Genomic DNA, 22,619 nt, shown 5'->3' on the forward strand with positions numbered 1-22,619 from the left:
TGAATGATTGCACAGGGAAATGTCTGTTTTCCATGAACGCTCGTCGCGAATCTCAGGCACTGCTTGCAACTCCCTGGGTCCGAATAAAAGACGGTTAGCTTGTCTGTGCATGAAACCTGGCTTAAATAAATCGCTTGCAATTGCACTTAATGAAATCAACTCATTAAGTTAATTTGTCGTTTTAACAATTTAACAAGAAACATCACTTTCTGTGTTCCATTATGAAACGAATCTCATTTTTCTTTTTTCTGTAAATATATATACAGTAGGCCTATTTTGTTTTCAGATTTAAATACTCTCAGTATTGGAAACATCTAAATACCCGGACATCGGCATAAATAGTGTATTTGCGGTATTTTGCAGTACTAACGTTAACTTCCTCTGTTCTTTAGATCTCTGCATATGAATAATATAACCATTCCTGGTTACAAAATTAAACTGGTATAAATAAATCGGCAGGTTTTGGGGTAATTGTCATAAAAGCTTAGAAGACGCGCCGAGAAAATTTAAATAATGGATTAGAGAAGGTGCGACTAAAATGATCATGACGGCAGCTGGACTGCATCTATACACTCTACAGAAAATAATGCTTCGGCTGTGCTTATTTCGTATAATGACGGAACTGACATATGCAACACAATTAACATGCAACTCTGCAACACGTCGCAAAACACATGAGCCGCTTTCAATAACTGCACATTTAGCGCGGAGCCCGACGAAAAGTGACTGCAGGTGCGCATTCCCAGGTATGCTCACGGTCCAAGGCTCCGACAAGTGCGGCACTGACTGTGGCCGGATGAAAACCTCCTTGCTTCTGTTTGTACATGATAAACTGCCTTCCGTGTTAAAGAAACTGATATTTATTATAATCGGGTGAAAAAGATCGCTCAGTTTTGCAGGAAGCAAATATCAGAACATCGCCTATGCAGGTGCTATGCACAGTATAAAGCATATTTGTCAGCAGAGAGGTAAACAGAAAAAGAATACGGACACTCGCTAACGAATCGGAACACGATCGGATCGTCTTACCTAGCAGCATGGTGAGTCCGAACAGTTCAGCCACACTTGTCTTTCGCGCTGTCTTTCAACGCACTAGCACCCAACAGTATCTTCCGTTTTAAAAGAAAAAAAAACACAAAAAGTGTGTTCCAGGTGGTACAAATGAGACTGAAAGAGCACAATGTTCGGGCGTCTCTCAAGGCGTTCGCCGTTTCCCCTGTTTCCAGTCAGTGACAAATCGCCGCAAATCCCAATAGCTGCTAGTCTGAGGAATGATAACACATGCACCTCAATTAAAAACGTAATGCTCCGCTGATCTGCGTACCCCGGAGGAAGGAGAGAGAGGGAGCGCGACAGGGAGGGAGGAAGGCAGGGAGAGAGATGGGTGGGGGCAGGAAGGGGGCTGTCACGGCCAGCTCCTCACTCATCGGGCTTCTCTTTTCCAGCATATTTACGGTTTTCCTTTCTATCGGCCCGACCCAGGTGTGTTTTCCACGAAAAACAAAACCTGCACACTGGTTGCCGGTAACATATCCGTGATGCACAGATGAGCGCCTACGTTACTCTGATTTATCGACTGATCAAGTAATTACTGGAGAGTCAAAAGCCCCTTCAGGAGCGGAGGGTAACGGGCGCAGGCTGGGTGCAAAGCAGGTTGCCCGACAGTCAAATTTACACCGTTTCTACTCATTTCCGACGATTAAAAGTAAATCACATACACATGAACTCCCAGTCTACTTTGAAAGGATCATTCTGTCCGTTTAAATGGGTTAGACAATTAAGAGGCAGGCAAACCTCAAAATAAATGTAATTTCCCTTATAATGCATTTTTTTTACCCTAATTGAACCTGGCCAATAATGAAGATGCGCATATATGGCCTGTCACTGGTCTCCCGTAGCACGATATTCTGCTATATAAATAAATAAATGAAAATGCCCTCGCATATGGCTTTCCCAGGGAAACTGTAGGAGGACACCTTCCCTCAGTGACTCAGAGGGACCTGCCCCTTCTCCAAATCTACACACGTTGACAGCATGGTTATATTGTCCGCCGTCTAAGCCAGGGACCCCCGTATACTTTGTGCGCTAAGGGAAGGAACCACGAGTAACGCCGAACTGTCCTGGAGAAGTGCCAGAGCACATCTCGGAGGGTGTATGAGGAGTTTAATTACGCGATTAAATTGCTTTCCCTCGGCTCTCTGGTGGGGACAGGAGGGGAAATGTTCGAGTGAGGAAAAGCAGCATTTTCCCTTTTTTCCCCCCAGCTGAATAACCAATACCAGCTGCAGAACCGCTTTACGAGGAAGCAGCAGAAGAGTTGAGAACTCACACGAGTGGAAAGACGGGGGCAATCGCCCATATTAAATCTCGCTCCAGAATGACAGTTTACAGCATCCGTATTTTTTTATAAGCAATTAAGGGGCTAATAATTGGAGCCCCGCGCCTTTTGACCTAAGATGCTTCTCCGATGGAACGCAAAACGTCTGTCAAAAGGGCAGTGAGACGGTTTAGACTTTGCAAACGGCTGGTTAGTGAGCAGTGAAATATTACTAAATTAGACCAGCAATTTTGCACGCCTTCTTATTCCACGAGGAAAGTTTTTTTTTTTTACCTGTCGGTAGTTTGAAAACAGTACATCCTCATCCACCTGCGCTGAATAACAATACGACGGTCACATCATTTATATTCAGTTCAGCGCTGTATGCCTACTCACATTTGAGTCTAGGTCAACTTGACTAAAGTTTTTTGTAATTTTCTAACCGCAAAGATGAAAATACACCGGAAAAGAACTGTTCAACTAGAGAGCGAAATACAACGTAATTAAAATTACGTAATTTATGTTTTTATTATTAGGCAATAATTTTAGACACTGATTCACACTCCGATAATACCGGTGGCTCCTGAGGCATCAGGTGAGGAACTCACAAACAAACATGCAAAAAAAAAAAGATAGAAAAAAACCAAACCTGAAACAAAACTCCTTTACAAGTGCAAAACAAACATGTTAAACACAGAAAAATCACCTTAACCGATGGAACTGTCGGAAGATGTCAGATGTAAACACTGCTGCTGTTTTATATGAAAAAACTAAATTAACATCAAACAAAACACATGCATGTTTGTGAGGACCTAGTGCTGATCTGACGAACACAGGTGCCGGCTGCCGTTCAGAACCAGAGCACGTGTATGAGTAGGCGCTGTGAGATTTGGAGCACCGTTTCGGAAACATGGTCTACAGGTCTTTTGGCAGAACCAGCTGGGGGGTACAGTTCTGTGTGATGGCAGACAGAGCCCAGTCCTCAGTTCCAGCACATTCGCAGCAGCCGTGAAGAATCTCTCACCTCATCAATCTCACTTTACGGGCCATGCCAGGCCCTGTTTGGCGGCCCGGGGGGGTGCGGCTGCAGATTCAACCCCCCAGCACATTCAGTCAAGGAGGCACCTGCGTACACCACACAGGTTTCTGCCAGTGGACGGAGCCACGCTGCTGCAGTACTAAGCTACCGGCACACGTTTCAAAACCAGGTGACAAACCGCTGCCACAAACTGCTGCCATCCAGCTGTGTGTAAAGGGACAAATGACAGCAAGGCAAATGGACACCTGCTGAAGTGTGAAAGCTGAGCCAGCTGCTGCCTCACAGGCCTGTGGGAAGGCAGCCTCTCAGTGGAGCTGTGATTCAGGGCTCACGGACTTCACAGATGTGGCCCTTCAGCGGAGCCGTGATTCAGAGCTCACAGACAGCACAGATGTGGCCCTTCGGCGGAGCCGTGATTCAGGGCTCACGGACTTCACAGATGTGACTCTTCAGCAGAGATGTGATTCAGGACTCAGGGACTTCACAGATGGGGCCCTCCAACTGAGATGATTTAGGGCTCATGGGCTTCACAGATGCGGCCCCTCGGCGGATGTGTGATGCGGGGCTTCCAGACTTTACAAATGAGGCCCCTCAGTGGAGATGTGATTCAGGGCTCCTGGACTTCACAGATGCAGCCTATTTTTATTGTAATAATACAACAATGGGGTTTTGCTGTGCCAGCCTCATACTTCTCTACATCTCTTGGAGACACACTGCAGTCTGCCTAGGAATATATAACTTTAATTTAACATTATGCTCTACCTTCTTGGATGCTCCATACCAGTGGTTCTTGAGAAATGCAACGCATTCAAAATAATGAAGATCAGGTCCAAGATCAAATGACTTGTGTTCTATTTATTATAAAGCCACCATGAGTTCACCAGAAATGATTTTGCACTAGGCCTTCATGTGTGGCCACAGACATAACAAGGCGTCCCAGGGGTGATAGACTCATACAGCGTGAGACCCATAGGCTTGGGGTAGTGATACATTAACAGAAGGATGACAGATTTGTGGAGATAGCAGCAGAAAAGCAGAGTATCCTTCAGCTCCAGCTAATTCTGGTCTCCTGGGCTTATAATGAGATTTCCACTGCGATCAGTGTATTTAAAAATACTCTGGGGAACAAGTTTTGTACCAATGTAGGCATCTGCATGTTCAGTGATCAGGACGTTCCTTGCAAAGCATTCCCTTTGGTATCCCATCATCCTTTACACAGCTTTGACTAATGCTGTCAGCTTGTCTCTCCTGGCAGCCCTCACCTACTTACTGCATAAGGGTAGAGTATTACGTGATGGACGTTTTGCAGCCCCCACACATTAAGGCTGGAGCTTTTGCTCAGAGATATTCCTCCCCCAGGTACCGCTAATGGACACTGGCCAAGCATGAGCATCTTAATGCTCATCTTTAATTCCTTGGCTACACATACAGAGTATTTCAGAAGATAAAATATGAAACGACAGCATGAGTCAGTAATAGAATCCCTTTGTCGTCTTTTCATTTGGTCACTAAACCATCCTACAAAGTGTTTTATTAGGGCACCTGTAGCAGATTTTCTCCTTGTGTCTTAAAGGGCATAACATCAAGTTTTGGGAAGAAAGACTCACTGTGTGGATTATTGTGAACTGAAGCCAGTGCCCAGCTAATACAGCCATATTGGTTTAAATGCTGCATTAATAGCTACTTGTCATGGGGATGTGTGTAAAATCGGTGAGGATGGGACACCTGAGGTCGGGGCCTGGAGCCAGTGCAGGACTGGCGACGGTGGCCGTGACCACACTTGGAGATGGTGGCATCTGCAATTATATTACGGCAAAAAGGCTTTCGATACCCACCACATGTTTCTATCAGTTGCTGGCCAACGCTGCCCTCCCCCAGCCCCCCACCAGCAACAACTGACAGTTCAGCTTTTGGAGATGCACCCCCCACCCCCCACAGCCTGGATGAGGTGTAGAAGTTCGAGGCAAACACATTAATAAAACTTCAACAAACAATTTAAAAAATACTCTACCTCTGAAGCTGCTTCATTAATCCCCCTGTTGTACTGGACTCCTCGCGACAGGAAAGTCTTCTTCCAGTGCCGGTTTACCAGTTAAAATAGTTTTACTTGTACCAGCCAAGCCAGATAAATGACCAGATTACTCCAAATGGAACATTTAGGAGAACTGCAGTCCGTCCCTGCGTATTTGCCATGGACATGCCCCCCCAGTACAGTAAAGTAGCATCATGGGTGGGTGGGCTGGTGGAGTAGGTTATCTGGAGGGGCAGGGGGGAGAAGTTCTGTCATCTCCATGTGAAGCCGCCCTGCCACACACCAAGGACATACACACAGCTCATGTCATGCTTCACCTGACACCTGTTCCCTGTGGTGGGTGAGGGCGTGGGGGAGGGGGGGGCGTCCGGGATGCACAATGAATTTAAAGCTCTGTCACATGCTACGCTGCTTCCCCAGCTGGTGAGATATGAAGCACCATGAATAAATAAAATACTCTGATCCTCTGTTTTTATCTCTGGAATGGGACAGATAGATCTTCCATAAGATGTTCCAGCAGGAAAGCTGCAGAAGATCCCCACAGTCGCCACCGACGGCAACCTTTTGGAAATCTTATAATTACGACGATCATTAGCCGCAAGGATCTCGCACCACCGGCAGAGTGAAAACTGTAATGCTTTTCCAAGTTGCCAAGGAAGAATTCACACCTTCCGCAGGTACGACGGCACTGCGGCGGAGTCGCTGGGGATATGCCAACACGGCATGCCAGCACAAAACCTGCAAGTTCCCACAGCATGTTCCCACAAGTTCCCACAGCAAGGTGGGAGCGGACTAAGGACGACGCCGAACATCTAGCAGGGGCTAAAGGCTAAACTAGCTAAACAGGCTAAGTGCCCGGAGGCTTAGGGTTATCAGGAGCTGCCAAGCAGATGCGGGTCACGTCCAGATGAATGGGAGATCACAGCAGGGTCAGGGGGCCTGGCCCAGCTTATGCAGACCTCCTCCCTCCATTCCCAGGGGGTCTCCAACCATATCTACCCCCCATTACTGCTCAATATGCTTCCTAATCTCATGCCCCCATCTTCGCATCATCTGGAATCCTCCAGCCTTCATTCCCCCCCCACCCCCACTCAGCCGCTGTGTCACTGGTAATCCCGATCTGCACCATTTCTTTTCCTTTTTCCTTTTTCTTTCTGCTGGCAAGTCCAGGCCCTTCATCTCTTCCTCCACACCCCCAACCTTCTCAGCCAATGAACAGGTTACTACATCAGTCACTCCATGGTTTTCTTCCAGCTCCTCAAAATGTGGCTTTTAGTTGTGAAATTCGACCACCATCTCTCTCCACATCACACATCTGAAACTCGTCCTAGGCCGCTGTTTTGCGCCGTAGACCCCACAAAGGATGGGGAAAAATTATTCTCTTTATTTAAACAGGTCTTACCCCAGGCCTGCTTGGCAGGAACTATCTCCATGACACTATGGAACAAATGAAATTTCTCACAGCGGACTGAGAGGCAGAGAAAGGCAGCAAGGCGTCCAGTGAGCTTGAGCTAGTGGAAACACTGGAGCCCGGTTCAGGCCTGGGAGAGTTACACGCCACCAAGCTAAGACACGTAAGAGGAAAATAGACTGAGAAAGAGGACATATGGTTTAATGCAACCTCTCATTAGCGTGTAGGTGCTTAATAGTGATAAAACACTAGTATAGCAACTCTTGCACCTGCAAACAGTGAATAGCTGGATCAAACCAAAGCAGTCAAGTACACCATATGGGTGGAAAGAAATTCACAGTATCTTCAGGCATCCCACCAGGGGGGGCTCAGAGTACCACTAGTGGTACACGTTCCATAGTTTGAGAAGCATTGGTGTAAGTGTTGGTGTTAGGTCTCAGAAATAGTTAACTTCCTGGGATTTTCATGCACTATACTGACTATAGTGTCTAAAAAATGGTGCAATAAAAGGTATCAAGTGTGGGGAAGTGCAATGGCTGAGCCTCAGTGAGGTCAAAGAAGAATGGATAAGCTTGCTAAAGCTAACAGGTAGTATAATTGCTAAGGACAGCTGCAGTGTGCAGTAAGGCTGAAGTGTAACAGCTCAGGACAGCAGCAGTGTGCAGTAAGGCTGAAGTGTAACAGCTCAGGACAGCAGCAGTGTGCAGTAAGGCTGAAGTGTAACAGCTCAGGACAGCTGCAGTGTGCAGTAAGGCTGAAGTGTAACAGCTCAGGACAGCTGCAGTGTGCAGTAAGGCTGAAGTGTAACAGCTCAGGACAGCAGCAGCGTGCAGTAAGGCTGAAGTGTAACAGCTCAGGACAGCAGCAGTGTGCAGTAAGGCTGAAGTGTAACAGCTCAGGACAGCAGCAGTGTGCAGTAAGGCTGAAGTGTAACAGCTCAGGACAGCTGCAGTGTGCAGTTAGTCTGAACTTATACCTTGTCTATACTTAAAGTGGTCCTATCAGTGGCGTCTGCACAATGTTTTGACTGAGGTGCCCATTAGGGGTCAGTTATATTTGGGGGGGGGGGGGGGGGGTAGTGGTAGAAAGAATATTAAATTTTCATACTTAAGTAAAAGTACCAAAATGTTACTCAGGTAAAAGTCATCCAGTAAAATACTACTCAAGTAAAAGTAAAAAATACCCAAAAACTCGGAACATGACAAAACAAAACAGACCTGCTAAAAGCTGTTCGGTGTGATTTCTCTTTGTGCTTTATCTATAGCACATTAAGTGATACAGTAATCATGAAAGTGAGCAGTGACAGCAGCAAACCAAAGAGGAAAGTAGTGAGAGTAACTGTAGAACTTAAAAAGGAAATTATAGCAAGACTTGAAGGTGGTGCATGTGTGTCTGCTCTCGCTTCGGAGTATGGGATTGCCATTTATTTCATGTTTATTGCTCTTAAATGTGTAATTTTTCATATGTGTATTATGTTTATATTGATTGTTAATCCTTTTCATCATTCGTCAGGTAGGTAGATAAATTTAAATAGGGGAAAATCATTTGGGGAAATTCGACTTGGAACTCGACCAGCATTCTGGAACGAATTTAGTTTGTGTTCCAAGGTACCACTGTATATATTTATTAAACTGGGTAAGTAACGAAGGTTTTGTGCAGAAGGTATCGGAGTAAAAAATTGAGATAAAAAATCTAGCATAATGACTGGGTTTCCTGGTCAACCCTGAGATCCGGCCCTGGATTCTAAAGACAGAAGCAGATTCTACCTGCTACCTGAGTTTTTTGAAACTCTATGATATGTTAGAAACCTGTATATTCTTATGCTCACAAGAAGGTAGGTAGGTAAGACTTCTCTGTAACATGCTAAGAATGTTGAATAAGACCTTTGATCTAAAGGGTGAAAACATAAACATTATGAAAATGGATGGGCCAATAGAATGCGACCACGCACAGACCGAAAGTAAAATGTAAACATTATGAACATGGATGGGCCGATGGAATACGACCACGCACAGACCGAAAGTAAAATGTAAACATTATGAACATGGATGGGCCGATGGAATACGACCACGCACAGACCGAAAGTAAAATGTAAACATTATGAACATGGATGGGCCGATGGAATACGACCACGCACAGACCGAAAGTAAAATGTAAACATTATGAACATGGATGGGCCGATGGAATGTGACCACGCACAGACCGAAAGTAAAATGTAAACATTATGAACATGGATGGGCCGATGGAATACGACCACGCACAGACCGAAAGTAAAATGTAAACATTATGAACATGGATGGGCCGATGGAATACGACCACGCACAGACCGAAAGTAAAATGTAAACATTATGAACATGGATGGGCCGATGGAATACGACCACGCACAGACTGAAAGTAAAATATAAACATTAAGAACATGGATGGGCCGATGGAATGTGACCACGCACAGAGAGAAAGTAAACCATAAATGCCAAGCTGTGCTTTTACAGTACAGCAAGTGCAAGGGCCTTTGTCCAAGCCGGCTGGCCGTCCTTCAGCGCTGCTCTGCTTCTCCCCCGCATCACATGACAAGCTTCACCAATGGGACGGTCACTTAGGAACATGCATGCGCATACATTCTGTTTGCTGTGCACACAAATCTGTGTGTATCTGATTACAGATATACTGCACATCCTCCTGAGACCCCACCCATTCATGTATGTCCATTGCAGTGGACATTTAGTTTTTGCATCTATCTTTTCACTGATGTAAGGAAATTTATTTATTCCTGTTGTACACTAAAGAGGACATCCTGTTTAATTAAAAATAAAAATAAATTAGAAAAAAATCTAAATTCTAAGATGTCTTATTTCCTCCAAAGCCAAATAACCTAAAATTGAAGGACACTTTTTTCCTTGGGTCTCAGGAGGATATACTTGGTATGATTTTCGTTGATTTTCGTGTTTTGTGTTTATGTTTGGAAGTAAAATAAAAACACTCCATACAGTAAATGAGATATATTGTTATGGTAGGAGAGTCCAAATGATTCTGGAGTGAAAACCTTCACTCTGGTCAGGATATACAAGGAGGTAAAAACAACACTCATTCCTCTGTGCCTGCAGTGTAAAAGTACAGCTATTATGCAGTGTCACAAAACTTGAACTGAGTTAAGCAAGTGTTTCAATGGAATTCGTTAAACCTGTTCTGCTGTTTGCTGTGATAGAAAAAGGTGATTTTTTTTGTAAATCCTTGTTTTTCCATTAAACACGAGGCACCGCAGTCCATAGCTAGAGCAGCACTAACTCACACAGCGAGGGAGATTTTCATGGACACCCATTTGCTTCATGCTGGAGGAAGCCCACAGAGTGAGCATGAAAATGGCTCACACAGAGACAGGTATGGGGCTTGAACCCCCCAGCCATGGAGGTGTGAGACTACAGGCCTACATGTGGAGATCTGATCTTGTGCTGCCCAATCCCTCCTCATTCCACAGATTTAGATAAACAGCACTGTGTGACCAATCAGCTGGACAGGCCGCTTAAATAAGCCCAGCCCCCCTGAGTGTGCCCTTCACACGCCCGCCTCTCCCCGATTTGCCGTGATTGTGATTCCCGGACTCACTCCAAGGCTGAGGGGGTGAGGCGGCCCACATGCGTGCTGCTGATTGGGGGCCACGGCAGCCTCTCCGGCGGGCTGCCCTCAGTATGACCTCAGCAGCGGGACAGCGAGGCAGACAGGTCACCTTCATGCTTTCATTAATTATTATGCAGCATAAATGAGCTTTTACTGTCCATCAGCGGGTTGACAGCGCGGGCAACTATGCCAGGGTCTCTGCCCGTACCCCTTTTCCTCCCTCTGCCCGCCCCCCTCAAGGGGAACCATTACCCCCCCCACCCAAGGGGAACCCTGGGGAAGCATTACCCCCTTCCCCCCGGACCACGCTCACAGAGGCCTCCGGGCCGATTTGCGCCATATTTCTCCTCGACTCGCTGTCAGTTCGGAATAACTGTGGCGTGAGAGTTTGGGCCTGATGGAAAGTGACAGATTTCCAGTGGGGCCGCAGTGGCCGAGACTCGGTGTCTGCTCTCCCCCACAGCCACCCTGCCTGTGCAGCTCAGAACCAGCAGCACTGCACTGGACTGCCACCTGTGTGTGTGCCCCCCTATGTATGGATTTCAACGCCTGTATAAATGCACACTCGCATTCCTTGTGGTGTTACATTGCATGTTTAAATGCCGCTTTCTGTACAGATGCACATATGTGCCTCTGTTCCCTCTTTAACTGCGCAGCTGTGCATTCCGAGTTGCTGCAATGAGAAGTGCAGCACTGCAGTGTTTGCGACTCTTGGACGCTGCCTCCCTCCACCCTCCCCCCCAAAACACTGCAATGCCAGCCACGTCGCAGTACTGTACCAATCACCGGCCAGAAGCCCCGTCACACACCCTCGCTGCTTCTGCCTGGGCAGACTGACACGCACTGATTACTACTTATTACTGGCGTCTCACAAATTAATGAACGGGAACGGGGACGGGGACGGGGACGGGGACGGGGAGGGCAGGAATAGCAGCTGACAGGAATAGCATGCTCTCGGCCGGCTAGAGTCTAAGCCGCTTCTACGCGAGCAGTCAGAGATGAGTGAATGACACCAAACTACAAACTGCTTAAAGGTCTCAGGAACCAGGTTCTGGGTTTCTGCTGACTCCAGCACCAGAACCATCACATAATCTCTGGAGATGCAGTTGGTGGTGGGGGGGGGGGTTAATACTATGCTGAGGACTGTCGTATTTAGCAAACATGTCAGAAGTCATGTGACATCACTGCATTGTACACCTTGTACAATGGAAAAGGCCACACAGTGGCAGGAGAGTCAATTGGAGCCCAGAGCAGTGCTTTTGCTCCTCCTGTTTTTTGTTGTGGAGATTCCAGTGTGTTCTGCAGTCCCAGTGGAGCGAGAGCACACTGGTTACCGTGAGGACAGACCAGTTTAGACGTGGCTGGAGTTCACAGGTCCCCCACCCCCCGACTGGTCCCCGGCGCTCTGCAGCCACGTGTTTCATGGCCCCCAGCCTCACAGATGGAAAGGATTCACTGCATTTTACGATGGATCGCATGTCCTGGAAAACATGGGGAAAACCTGCCCCCTTCCCGTCAATAGGGAGGAAATGGGGGCCAGGAATCTCTGCCTTAAACGTGGCCAGAGGCAGCAGAGCCACCAGGCCGCCCACATCATGCTGGAGCTCCAGGATGTGCTGCTATAACCAGGTGATGTAAACAAGTCGTGGCTCTCTTCAGCAGAGATCAGAGACTCACTTGCTGGGTATCTACACTTTGGGGGCGGGGGGGGGGGTGGCTACTGGCTCGACTCAAATTTAGAATACAGATTCTTTAGGCCAGTGATTCCCAATCCGGTCCTTGGCAACCCACAGACAGGCCATGGTTTTGCTCCCTCCCAGCTCCTGGTAGGAAGCAAAAATGTGGACTGTCTGGCAGGGAGCTCAGAGGGAGCAAAAATGTGGACCAGCTGCGGGCCCCCGAGGACCGGATTCAGAAACACTGCTTTTGGGATCTCCCAATATGAGTATAGGCCAGATAATGCCTTTTCCTGACTCACTGTGTATTTACAAAGAACTTTTAGTGTTTATTGCTTGGACAAGTGCAGGATAAAAGGATTAGTTTTGGATCAGATTTTTTATGTTAATTTGTTAGGGATACAGAAATTCCATCCAGTAGTGGCAACATTTGTGGAAACATTTCCAATTTTTAGATTGCTGATCTTTATTCCAGTTACTCCAGTCACTGATTTAATTGTCCAATGTATGATATTTGTACCCTTTATTGTTTATAAACCTTAATGCCAGCATTTGTGTAGTAGTTTTTAAAGCATACTGCCAAAAATTCTAGGTGTTTCCACAATTTTGTCCACTAGTGTATTTCCGTCCACCTTCCAACTGCTTATGAAATACAGGAGTAGCATACTGAGTGCACACACACACACACACACACACACACAGCACGGGCAATTTAGAGGCAGCTAACTACATTTTTTCATTGCGTGGGACAAATCCCACACAAACACAGGGAGAACATTCCGGGACTCAAACCCTCCAGCCCCGCAGGTGCGAGGCGACAGTGATGCCCTCCGAGTCGCCCGCAGATCAAGAACGGGTGCTGACCTGCAGCTATGAAAGATCACCTTTGCTACTCTGACTGACAACTTGCTAAATTTCCACCCATCCATCTTCCAGTTGTTTTTTTCAGTGCAGGGTAGCGAAGCTGAGCCCAGGCAGCACAGCGGACCACTAGACAGGATGTGTGTCCATGGCAGGGTCCTATAGGCGAATTTACCCAGTGACCCAGTGTACGGAAATGCATGTCTTTGGACTGTGGGAGGAAAACTGCATTAACATAGAGAGAACGAGCAAACTGAAGAGAGAGAGAGAGAGAGCGTGAAAGGGTGGGATTCAAAAGGCCGTCCTTGAAGGTGCACTGCCGTGCGGCATCTGAGCGAGGCACAGAGGAATGTGTTGACTTCTAACAGAGACTGGAGGTCATTTGTGCAGATCCCCCTCAGCATCTGCTAAATTTCACATACATGAAAACATACGGTGATCGATCTGTCTGGGGAAGATGGAATTTCGCAGAAGCGTGGCCACAGGCAGCCTCTCTGGGCACAGAGTACCTCTTTGGGGTCCCCGGGGGGGGGGGGGGTAGGTGCTCGGGACCACGTCGTGTTTTCCTGTGACATTCCACAGCTGGTAGTGGGAACATGACCACAGATCACTGATCACCTACTGAGCCCACGGCCCCCCAGGGAGGCAGCAGAGCATTTTGGGGCGGGGTCTGCCAGTATGGACTGGGGGGGCGGGGGGGGATGTGTCCGGCCATCAAGCGGCTGGCATGCTCCGTCACCTGGGCTGTCCGTCACCCTCCTCCACCTCTTCTCTCCCCTCGTTCTCCATAATCTTTGACTGTGACTCTCATTATTCCTCTATCTGCTGCTCACCCCCCCCCCCCCAAACTGTGCCTCCGAACGCCGAGACGGCAGCCAGCCCCCCAAGCATTCATATTCAGATTTTTATTAAAATTTACTGAATGAGCTACAAGGTTTAACTGTGATGTTAATGATAAAATAGTATAAAAGGTAATAAACATTTAAAAACATCCATAGCCGAAAAGAAATACTAATCATCTTTTTTTCCAACTTGTTGCAAATATTTTTGGCCAATCAGTCTCTACAGGCCTGCAACTCCCCCCCCCCCCCCCCCCCCGTCCCCGTCGCCATGTTGCATCCCTCCCCCCTACACTTTTCATTCTGATAGCTCTGTGCTCTTGCTCTCTTTCCCCACTACGCCCCCGGTTGCTGAGCCCAGCTGTGCCCAGCTGTGCCCCGGCACCGTCTGCCACCAAATGGGCAGGAAAGGCCGTCACAACACATTCAGGACATATTAAAAAATGACGCATGCTGATTTACTCCCCGTGGGAAAACAGCTGGATCTCACCTCAGCCTACATGCAGCGGGGGCAGATCTGACCCCCATCCCCGGTGATTATTGCCCTGCTCCGAGTCGTATCCCAGCCTGCATTCGCACATCGGCATGCAGCCAGAGCCATGCAGCATGACGCCTCGTCATGGTGACGGGAGACTTTCCTCTCAAAGGCCGCAGTGGTGCGAGACGACAGGGACAGGCCCAGCGTTTGGACGGCTGCGTGACATGGTCCTGAACAGATCCGCACCGTCGGCAGCGAACGCTCCATGTTTAGCCCCGCGGCATCTTCGAGGGATTAGATCATTGCTCCCCCCTCCCGCCAACAGTCACGATTTTGAGAGGAGTCAGCGCACAAGCTTAGTGTTTTCATTTAAAATTTGTCACGTTTGCTTTTCAACTTTCCCAAAAATGACTGCAGCACGAGTTTTATACATTATTATTATGCAGCATAACATCAGCGTTTAAAATTAATTTTGAGTCATGTTTGTGTGCCGTTTCAAAGACATGACTAAGCCCAAGAGAGCTCTGACAACTGCACCCCGCAAGAAAGAGGCCCTGACTGCAGAAAAAGCCAAGCCGCGGCTCACTCTAAATCAGGATACTTGCAGGTAAACAAACACTAGCAGCAGTATAAAAACGGCAAGTGGAGTTTGCTTAAAGAGGGGCGACCCAGTACAACACATGGAAGCAAACCACGGGGGAGGGGGGGCATGATCCCCTGAAGATGCACGGAGTCTTAACACTTGGACCTTTCAGAGTTTCAGCGCTGCTCCTAATCCTTTCTGGGGGTGTAGAGCTTGCCCCTCCCTGGTTCCGTGGAGAGGAGGGTTTGGCGCTGATGGGTTCAGTTATAATTATACCGCTTAATGCGCGGGCCCTGATCTAATTCGACGGACCTTTTGGGGCTGCCCTAATCCCGTTATCAGACTGAGCAGATGCGTCGGATGCAGCGCGGTCCGCATATGCGCGGCAAGGGCCAGCCCACGGGAAGGCATAATAATACGCGAACGCCTGCGTCGTTTCTGTCGCCCGCGCGCTCACACGTGCACGTGGCGTGTAAACCCAGGGCGACGCAGCAGCACGCGCAAAGCGCACGGTACAATGCGGACGGTTACCCAGGCCGCGACTGGGCCAAATTGCTGCGACGCCCCCTGCTCTCCTCTCCTTTGAAACGTCTCCCAGCAGGATTACATCCCATTAAAATCACTTTCATTTTAATGCTCACTTCATTAAGGGGAATAAAGGGGCCGGACTCTCCAGAGGGACATGTTGTGTGCGATAGGATTATGGGGGAAAAATTTCAACGCTCTCACTCAAATTAAATGAAGCCCTTCTTAATAAACTTGGCGCGCCCCCCTGTCTTCCAACCCTGCCCGCGTCAGTCAGTCAGGACCCCGGAGAGCCGTGTGTTTGTGTACGTGTGGGAGCGTGTGCTACACGTGTCAGATTGTCATACATACAGAGCCGCGATCTCGTTCGTGCTTCGTGGTCTGAATGTGACGGAGGCGACAAGAAAGCCTCTTTGCTGAGTCGACACTGGTGACAGAACGTAATGTACCAGGGCAGTGCAGCACTGACTGTGATGCCCCAGGCTGGGGTGTCACACGGGGGGAGGGATGCCTTTGGGAGGGTCACTTCAACTGAACCGCTTCAGTAGAACAGTCAGTGAAACAAATGAAAGTCAGCCATCACAGAAGCGGCCAGATGGGTGAGGACTGACACTGCTGTCCTGCTGCCTCTGCTACCACTGTTACTACTTACTGTATACGCTTATTGTACATGTTATACTGCTACCACCACTGTTACTACTTACTGTATACGCTTATTGTACATGTTATACTGCTACCACCACTGTTACTACTACTAGGACTATTTCTACTACTACTACTAATACTACTGCTGCAACTACTATTATTACTATTACTATTTTATTAGGTCTATTTCTACTGCTGCTAGTACAATTTTTACTACTATGGTACTTGTTCTACTACTACTACTACTACCACCATTACTATTACTTCAACTACTACTATTTTTTAATACTATTGTGTTGTTCTACTACCTCTATTATGAGTACTGCTGCTGCTGCTTTTTGCAGTACTTGTATGGCTACTTCTCTTCCTGCCACTTCTAGTACTTACTTGCTACTTATGCTAATGCTAATAGCACCTCAGCCACTACTTCTGCCTTTACTGCCGCTGCCCTGCCATTGTCTGCAATCTGCTGGCAGACTGGCATCTCTCACATGCTCCATGAGTTAGTGGGTCCGTCCCTGTCTGTTATGTCCTTGAACACTCTATGCCCCCATGGATCTGGGGCGCCACCGACCCATGACCCCAAAACCAAGCCTACCCAGAAGCTCTGCTATTCTGAAACTCTCTCAGCAGCAACAGCGGAGCAGAAAATTAGTTTGGACAAGAAGCTTCTGGAAGGGCTTCCGCATTCTGGAAGGTACCGGCCCCACAGCAGGTCCTGTGACCAGCACAGAAAAGCCACTGGCAGTGGATCTTATTGATGATTCTGTGGAGATAGATTCTGCTTCCATTAATCAGAGTTTTTCTGAACCATAGCTCTTTAGGACTAAATGTACACATCAGATGAAAAACTGTAAATGAGCCATGCGACGTCCTTGCCTTAAGACAGATAGCAGCAGAGAAAGTGCTAACGCTTATTGGCCCTTATTCTGGGCTTTTAAATAGTGGCTCAGGCATTAGATTTGGAGACAGTTAGAGGAGCTGAAATATTCATTACAGAAAAATATGCGTTTTCTTCTGTTTGGGGAAAATGCAAACACCAATCAAACGCCTCTGTCTCCGCCCAACTGCGAGTGAAATGTTCGGTGGGGTTCGTTTCAGAATAGGTTCTGTGCAGTGCTGACAGTCACCAATGGACAAAGAACGTAGAACAGGGAAAATTACCTGATGTCTGTGTTCTTGTGGGCCAGGGTGGGTAATTCAAGCTTGTGGCAGTTTACCCAGGGACAAAACAGCTGCCGTCAGGAGATTCTGACTGCGTGTGGCACCTGACAACACACCTGTGACTGGGCTGCTCATGTTGGTCCCGGCCCGAATCAGACAGCGGCCTCCGGGGAGTTTCCCTGCGCCGCTCTGTGCGTTATTATTAGTAAAGGCTGCAGGGGCAGCAGGACGGAGGGAAGCAAGTTCTATTTGCATATTAGAGACCTGCTTTTTTGTGTCTTAAATATTAAATAATTAAATTCATAATAAGCAAGGCAGCCGTGGAGCCTCCAGGCTATAGGAATAAATAGCAGCTTCCTCTCTGTCGTGGCCCGTCTGTCTGGGAGAACTTGTGCTGCTCTCCAGAAAAATAGCGGGCAGACGGCTCAGAATAATGTAAAAACTCTGGTTTTAAGGGTCTCTAGAAGAGATTAGGCAATCAACTCGTCGTCTGGACACCTGTCTGTCCAAAGATAGATGCCATCATAAGGCAGATGTCAAACCAGCACCATCTTGACTGTATAAGGGAAAGCCTGCACACAAAACACCTCCCATTATTTTACAACAGTTATACAGCCATACTTAGGGGTTCTCGAAGTATTTCACACTTATTTCGTATTTGTGAGAGTGTGGGGGATGGGGCACTGACTGACTAGAAAGCGTGAGTCAGGAGTATCCGAGATAATTCAGCTGTCCTTTATATCCAGAAGATTTACCTTAATGGTTTGTGGTTCTTTTAAAACCCAGTCTGAATTCTTGACACCAGTCATGACCAATTATGGCAAAATGCCTGTTCTTTTTGCCTTTCCCCCTGACCCAGTCACCTACACAAATCCCTAATTTTTCTTGTTTATATTTTCGCGCCTGCGCCATTCTCCACCAGCCCCCGAACAGCAGGACACCTCCCATAAGGACTGGATCGCCCAGCTCCCTGTCCTGACCCAATATTTGGTCATGGTACTACATTCTCAGGAATAAATCCTGTGTTTTTCTCTTCTGTGTCTCTCACAAACTGTTAATATTCAGACCATTCCCCACAAAAAACGCAGCCATCATAAAACACGACGACAAACAGCTCAGCACGGGCCCCGTGACACAATACAGAGCAGCTTGGCTCTTCAAACAAAGGGAGTCCCTTCTGTTGTTTTGTTGTATATAAGCAGACAAAATATTACAGTTCTACCTCTAACATCAAATGATGCCACCTGAGATAGGCTGGTGTTAGCCTTTTTCACAAAAGGCCTCATTATTTTCGGTTTTTCATCATTTATTGACAGCAATGCACAGTCAACATGGACTTCCCTGGAAGAGACATCGGTTACAACCTTGCAGCATTAAATGGTCACATTTTTGTTTGAAAACTGGGTAACATTACTTAACGTTGACTACACTCAGCTCTTGGGTCCTCTCTGTGTACTCAGTACAATTTTTGGTAACACTTTATTAGCATGCATTCATAAAGTATTATAAACACAGCTATAACTGTTTATAAAATGAGTACACAGAGAGGACCCAAGAGCCCAGTGGAGGGTGGTTTAATTAGAAAGTAAGAGTCGTGAGGCACAGGCTGGGTCAACACCGGGAAGGTGGGTAAGTGAACAAATCCAATAACATGATCCAAGGAGCAAAATGAAGGGGCTCACTGGTGGTCAATAACACAGAGGCAGGTCCACAAGGCAACCAGAACCAGAGAGAAACAAGGGCAAGAGCTGAAAATCCAGAACGTCACCATGGGTCATACATGGAAATATAAATCTGATCATGCAAAACACTCAAAACTTCATACTGAGTATGTGGAGAATCCGGTATAAATAAATGCAGTAATCAGGCAGGATCACTCCAGCCAAGAAGATCGCTGTAGGCAGGGTTGTTCAGGAGAAGCTGAGCATGGTTGCAGTTGGTCTGGCATGGGCGTGACAGAAAGTAACATATTTTCATTTTCAATCAACACTCCTGTGCCCTTGCCTCTGAAAATCAGGTCATGGGGCTCATAATGGCAGGACACCAAGAACAGGCCGACGAAGGAGAAGCCATGATTGCCCCAGCGTCTACAGATCACCATGAAGTGTAAGAATGACACTTATAGGACTTATAGGACTTGTAAGAATAATACTTAAAGGACAAACTAACACTGCAACCTTGTAAACCACAGAGGATGCCTCCTCTTCACAGTGAGTAGAGTGGACCACAGGTGGAGGCGGCAGTGGAGAAAGCCTCTTGTTGGCTTTGGAATAGGCAAGAGAAGTTGAGTTGGAAGCCATGAGAAGTTGGGCAGTGACCAGCCATCACTATGACGTCCTCCATTTGGTGGGTCATTAGTTCAAGATCCGGGTTGCCAACTCTCACACACCTAGCATGACAGTCAGGCTTTCAGACTCTCATGGTCCTGCAAGAGATCTTACAGCAAATCTATATTATTACATTATTAACCCACAATTAGCTACATCAAAAACAGAGGGCAGTTTGCTAACCCTACTAACTATTTACAAGGTAAACTGTTACATACATGTAAATGAGTATGCAGACTTGTCTCAAATGGTAAATCTCACGCCAGCCTGCTGCCCGAAGCTGGCAACCCTGCAGGATAAAAACGTCTGATGAAAGTTGGAAGCCATTTCACGGCATCTTCTCCTGGCCAAAAGCTACAGTTTCAAGAAAGTAACAGAAGGTACAAGCATCTAGATTTATCTGAAGATAAATCTAGATGCTTCATTTTTTCAACTGTATTTTTTTAAAGGTTTGGGGCATTTAACTGAGCAGCTTCCCTGCCAGGAACCATGTGCGTCAAAAGAAAATGCAGGTCCAGCGCAGTGAGTACGGCCAGCAGGTGAGAGGGTGGAAGAGCAGCAGGTTTGAGGAAACCCATTACAGGAAGGGCTAGCGTGCGTCAGAGAAGGCCCCCTACCTAAACAGACAATTACTGTATTGCAGCAAAGCTGAGCTGGGTGGGACGGCAGCCCTCAGGTGATACATTAGGTATTCAGTGTAAATCCAGGACAGTCCTACTCAAGCCTAGGACATGTTTCCCAACCTGCAAAAATGAAGCCATGCACAGGACGGGCTTGGGAGAAAAAAGGGTCCTTGAAATAAGGATCTCCAAATATCACCTTTTCCAAAGAGCATCAGGAGCACACAAGGCAGGAAGTAGTTTCTTACCCCCAGAGGCAATTCTTAGGACTCTGGGGGCTTTAGGGAAAAACTGCATGGGGGCCCCTCTCCTCTGGGCATGGTAAAATCTATTAGCTTTATTTTATGGTGAACTGTAAATTTATATCAACAAACAGAATTTATTAAACATAAGTCCTTTATTTTCACTTTTGTGAAAAATAGAATACACAAATAAAGCAGAGTTGTTGCTGCAACGTACTATACAATCGCCTGCCCTTGGGAGCCCCCTCCCAACTGGGGGCCCCAGGCCATTGTCTGCCCTCCCTGACCTGTGGCCGGGCCTCTGCTTACCCCCAAATACCAATCAATCCTTGCACAAAGCTTTCCAGTCCCGATGAGGCATTCTGCTTATATAAGGTGCAGATTTCAGCTGCCTTTTAAAGTACCGCAAAACTTTGCCTTCAAACAGATTTCAAGACATTGGAAGAAGAAAAAACTCGCACCGAGAAAAAGATTCTTACTAGAAGCATAGACATTAACACGTCTTTTGTCAATGGTGCAGAGCAGGAATCAATCACACAGCAATTCAAAATTTATAATAATTCAGAAACCCTTAAATCTACACCACTGGAGAGAGGAACAGAAATAGGGCATCAACAAAAGTACTGATGTGGAAAATTACTTCTTTTGATGCACTTTTGCATTTTATTAAAAGGTGAAGGGAAGATGAAGGAAAGTATACAACAGGCAAATAGCCTGCGAGATCTGACTGGCACATTTATAATCTGGGGAAAAGGGAAAAAAAAGCAATAAATGGGACATTTGTTCGCTGTTTTGAACATGTGCAAACATTTGAGAGAGGGCAATTCTATCAAACAGAATTTAATAAACACAAGATCACAGTATCAGCTGTATATGTCTAAAATCAAACCAACGAGTCATGGATCCTGCGGTCTTACCGCTGGAATTTTGGGTGAAACAAAATACCCATTTAACGGCTTAAGAGAAAATCTGGACAAACCCAGCCGTCCTCCACCCAAGTGTTACTGAGCCTAATTAGAGGGGATTTACGTTCTGATCCCTGATGGAGGCATTTTTTCATGAGCTCTAAGTGCAGTTGCTTGTGTGTGTTCTGGGGTAATGCTTCCCCTGTACAAACGGCTGCTTTTAGCACCTGTGCTGCGAGGAAGGACATTTCTGCTGATGTTTGTGCTGCATTTATCTTAAGCTCCGAATCTCGAGGCTCACTGGAGGGAGCCTGACGGCCCAGTGTCAACATAACGGCTCCTCCATGGCAATGCATGCACAGCTCTGCAGCTCCGCAACTCCGCAATGGGTGATTATAAAGTGAGCATGCATGCGTCTGAGAAGGACGCAAAAGAGAGGACAGGGAGCCAGCTCAGGAGCGCATGCATGGCTCTCACCGCCACGGTTATTCTGGTAACATGAACCCAAGATCGCCGCTCCTCCGAGGTCCTGCCGCACAATGCAGCGCACCCACCCCCCCCCCCCCCCGCTGCCCAGTATGTGAACGCTCTTGCAGTTGGGGCAGAACCTGGCCTCCCAGTGAAATCAGGTCACAGAGAGCTGGATAAAGACGACGATTTTCCACTACTTATAGCGAGATGGCAGATTCCCTGGCTGTGCATGAGCAAGCACAAGCTGCAGGTCCCGCGTGTCACATCAGCTCTATGAAGTGGCCAGTGTCTGAGGCAGACCAAGGCACAAGGGAGCGGCAATTACCTAAGGAAACACACGGGGGGTGTCCCGCTTCACCAAGTACAGCCAGAAAACACGTCACAGATGCAAACCCGTCATGTGATTTGAAGGTCTGCTTCGTGCACATGCGTCGTCATGACCCCGCTACCAGGTCACGACGCAATTAACCTTGTTGGTGCAGCGACAGCAAAATTCAGGCACACGGAAACAAGGCCCTCGCCCGCAGGCCTCCTGGCAAAGAGACGCGGGGCCTCGCGGGAGCTGCCGTCCGTCCGCGTGGCAGCGCCGCTGACGTGGCGCAGGTGAGAATTCACGGCCCGCCTGCGGCAGCCAGCAGACGGCAGGGAGAGATAACAGCCTGCGACTGGTGTCAGGGCAAATCTTTGCCTCCTGCCTGAATCGTGTCGCCAGGCTACCCTTCCTTCACCTTCCTGTCATGAGAGACGGCCATGGGAGGAGCTCCTACTGAATGCTGTAATGCAGGGGCGCTGATAGAGGGTTTGGGCCCTATGACAGCATATCATATTGGGCCCCCAACCCGAACAAAGATTCAGGATTTATTGTCATATGT

The 22,619-nt window shown here is 47.5% G+C and overlaps 1 protein-coding gene across 3 annotated transcripts in view; it reads right to left on the reverse strand.

Moving 5' to 3' along the window:
• The window catches only part of LOC111842551 (zinc finger protein 385C), a 146,249-nt gene that overhangs the window by 57,212 nt on the left and 66,418 nt on the right, over positions 1–22,619 (reverse strand). Inside the window, exon 1 of one of the 3 annotated variants that reach the window (XM_023809281.2) lies at positions 1,030–1,348. The exons of the other annotated variants lie outside the window; for them this stretch is intronic. Within the exon in view, the coding sequence (XP_023665049.1) occupies positions 1,030–1,039 (10 nt within the window). The 5' untranslated portion in view covers positions 1,040–1,348. Of the gene's footprint in view, positions 1–1,029; positions 1,349–22,619 lie in introns of those variants that run through there. 3 annotated transcript variants of the gene reach the window in all.

Source organism: Paramormyrops kingsleyae, chromosome 5 (assembly GCF_048594095.1).
Source record: "Paramormyrops kingsleyae isolate MSU_618 chromosome 5, PKINGS_0.4, whole genome shotgun sequence".
NCBI lineage: Eukaryota > Metazoa > Chordata > Actinopteri > Osteoglossiformes > Mormyridae > Paramormyrops > Paramormyrops kingsleyae.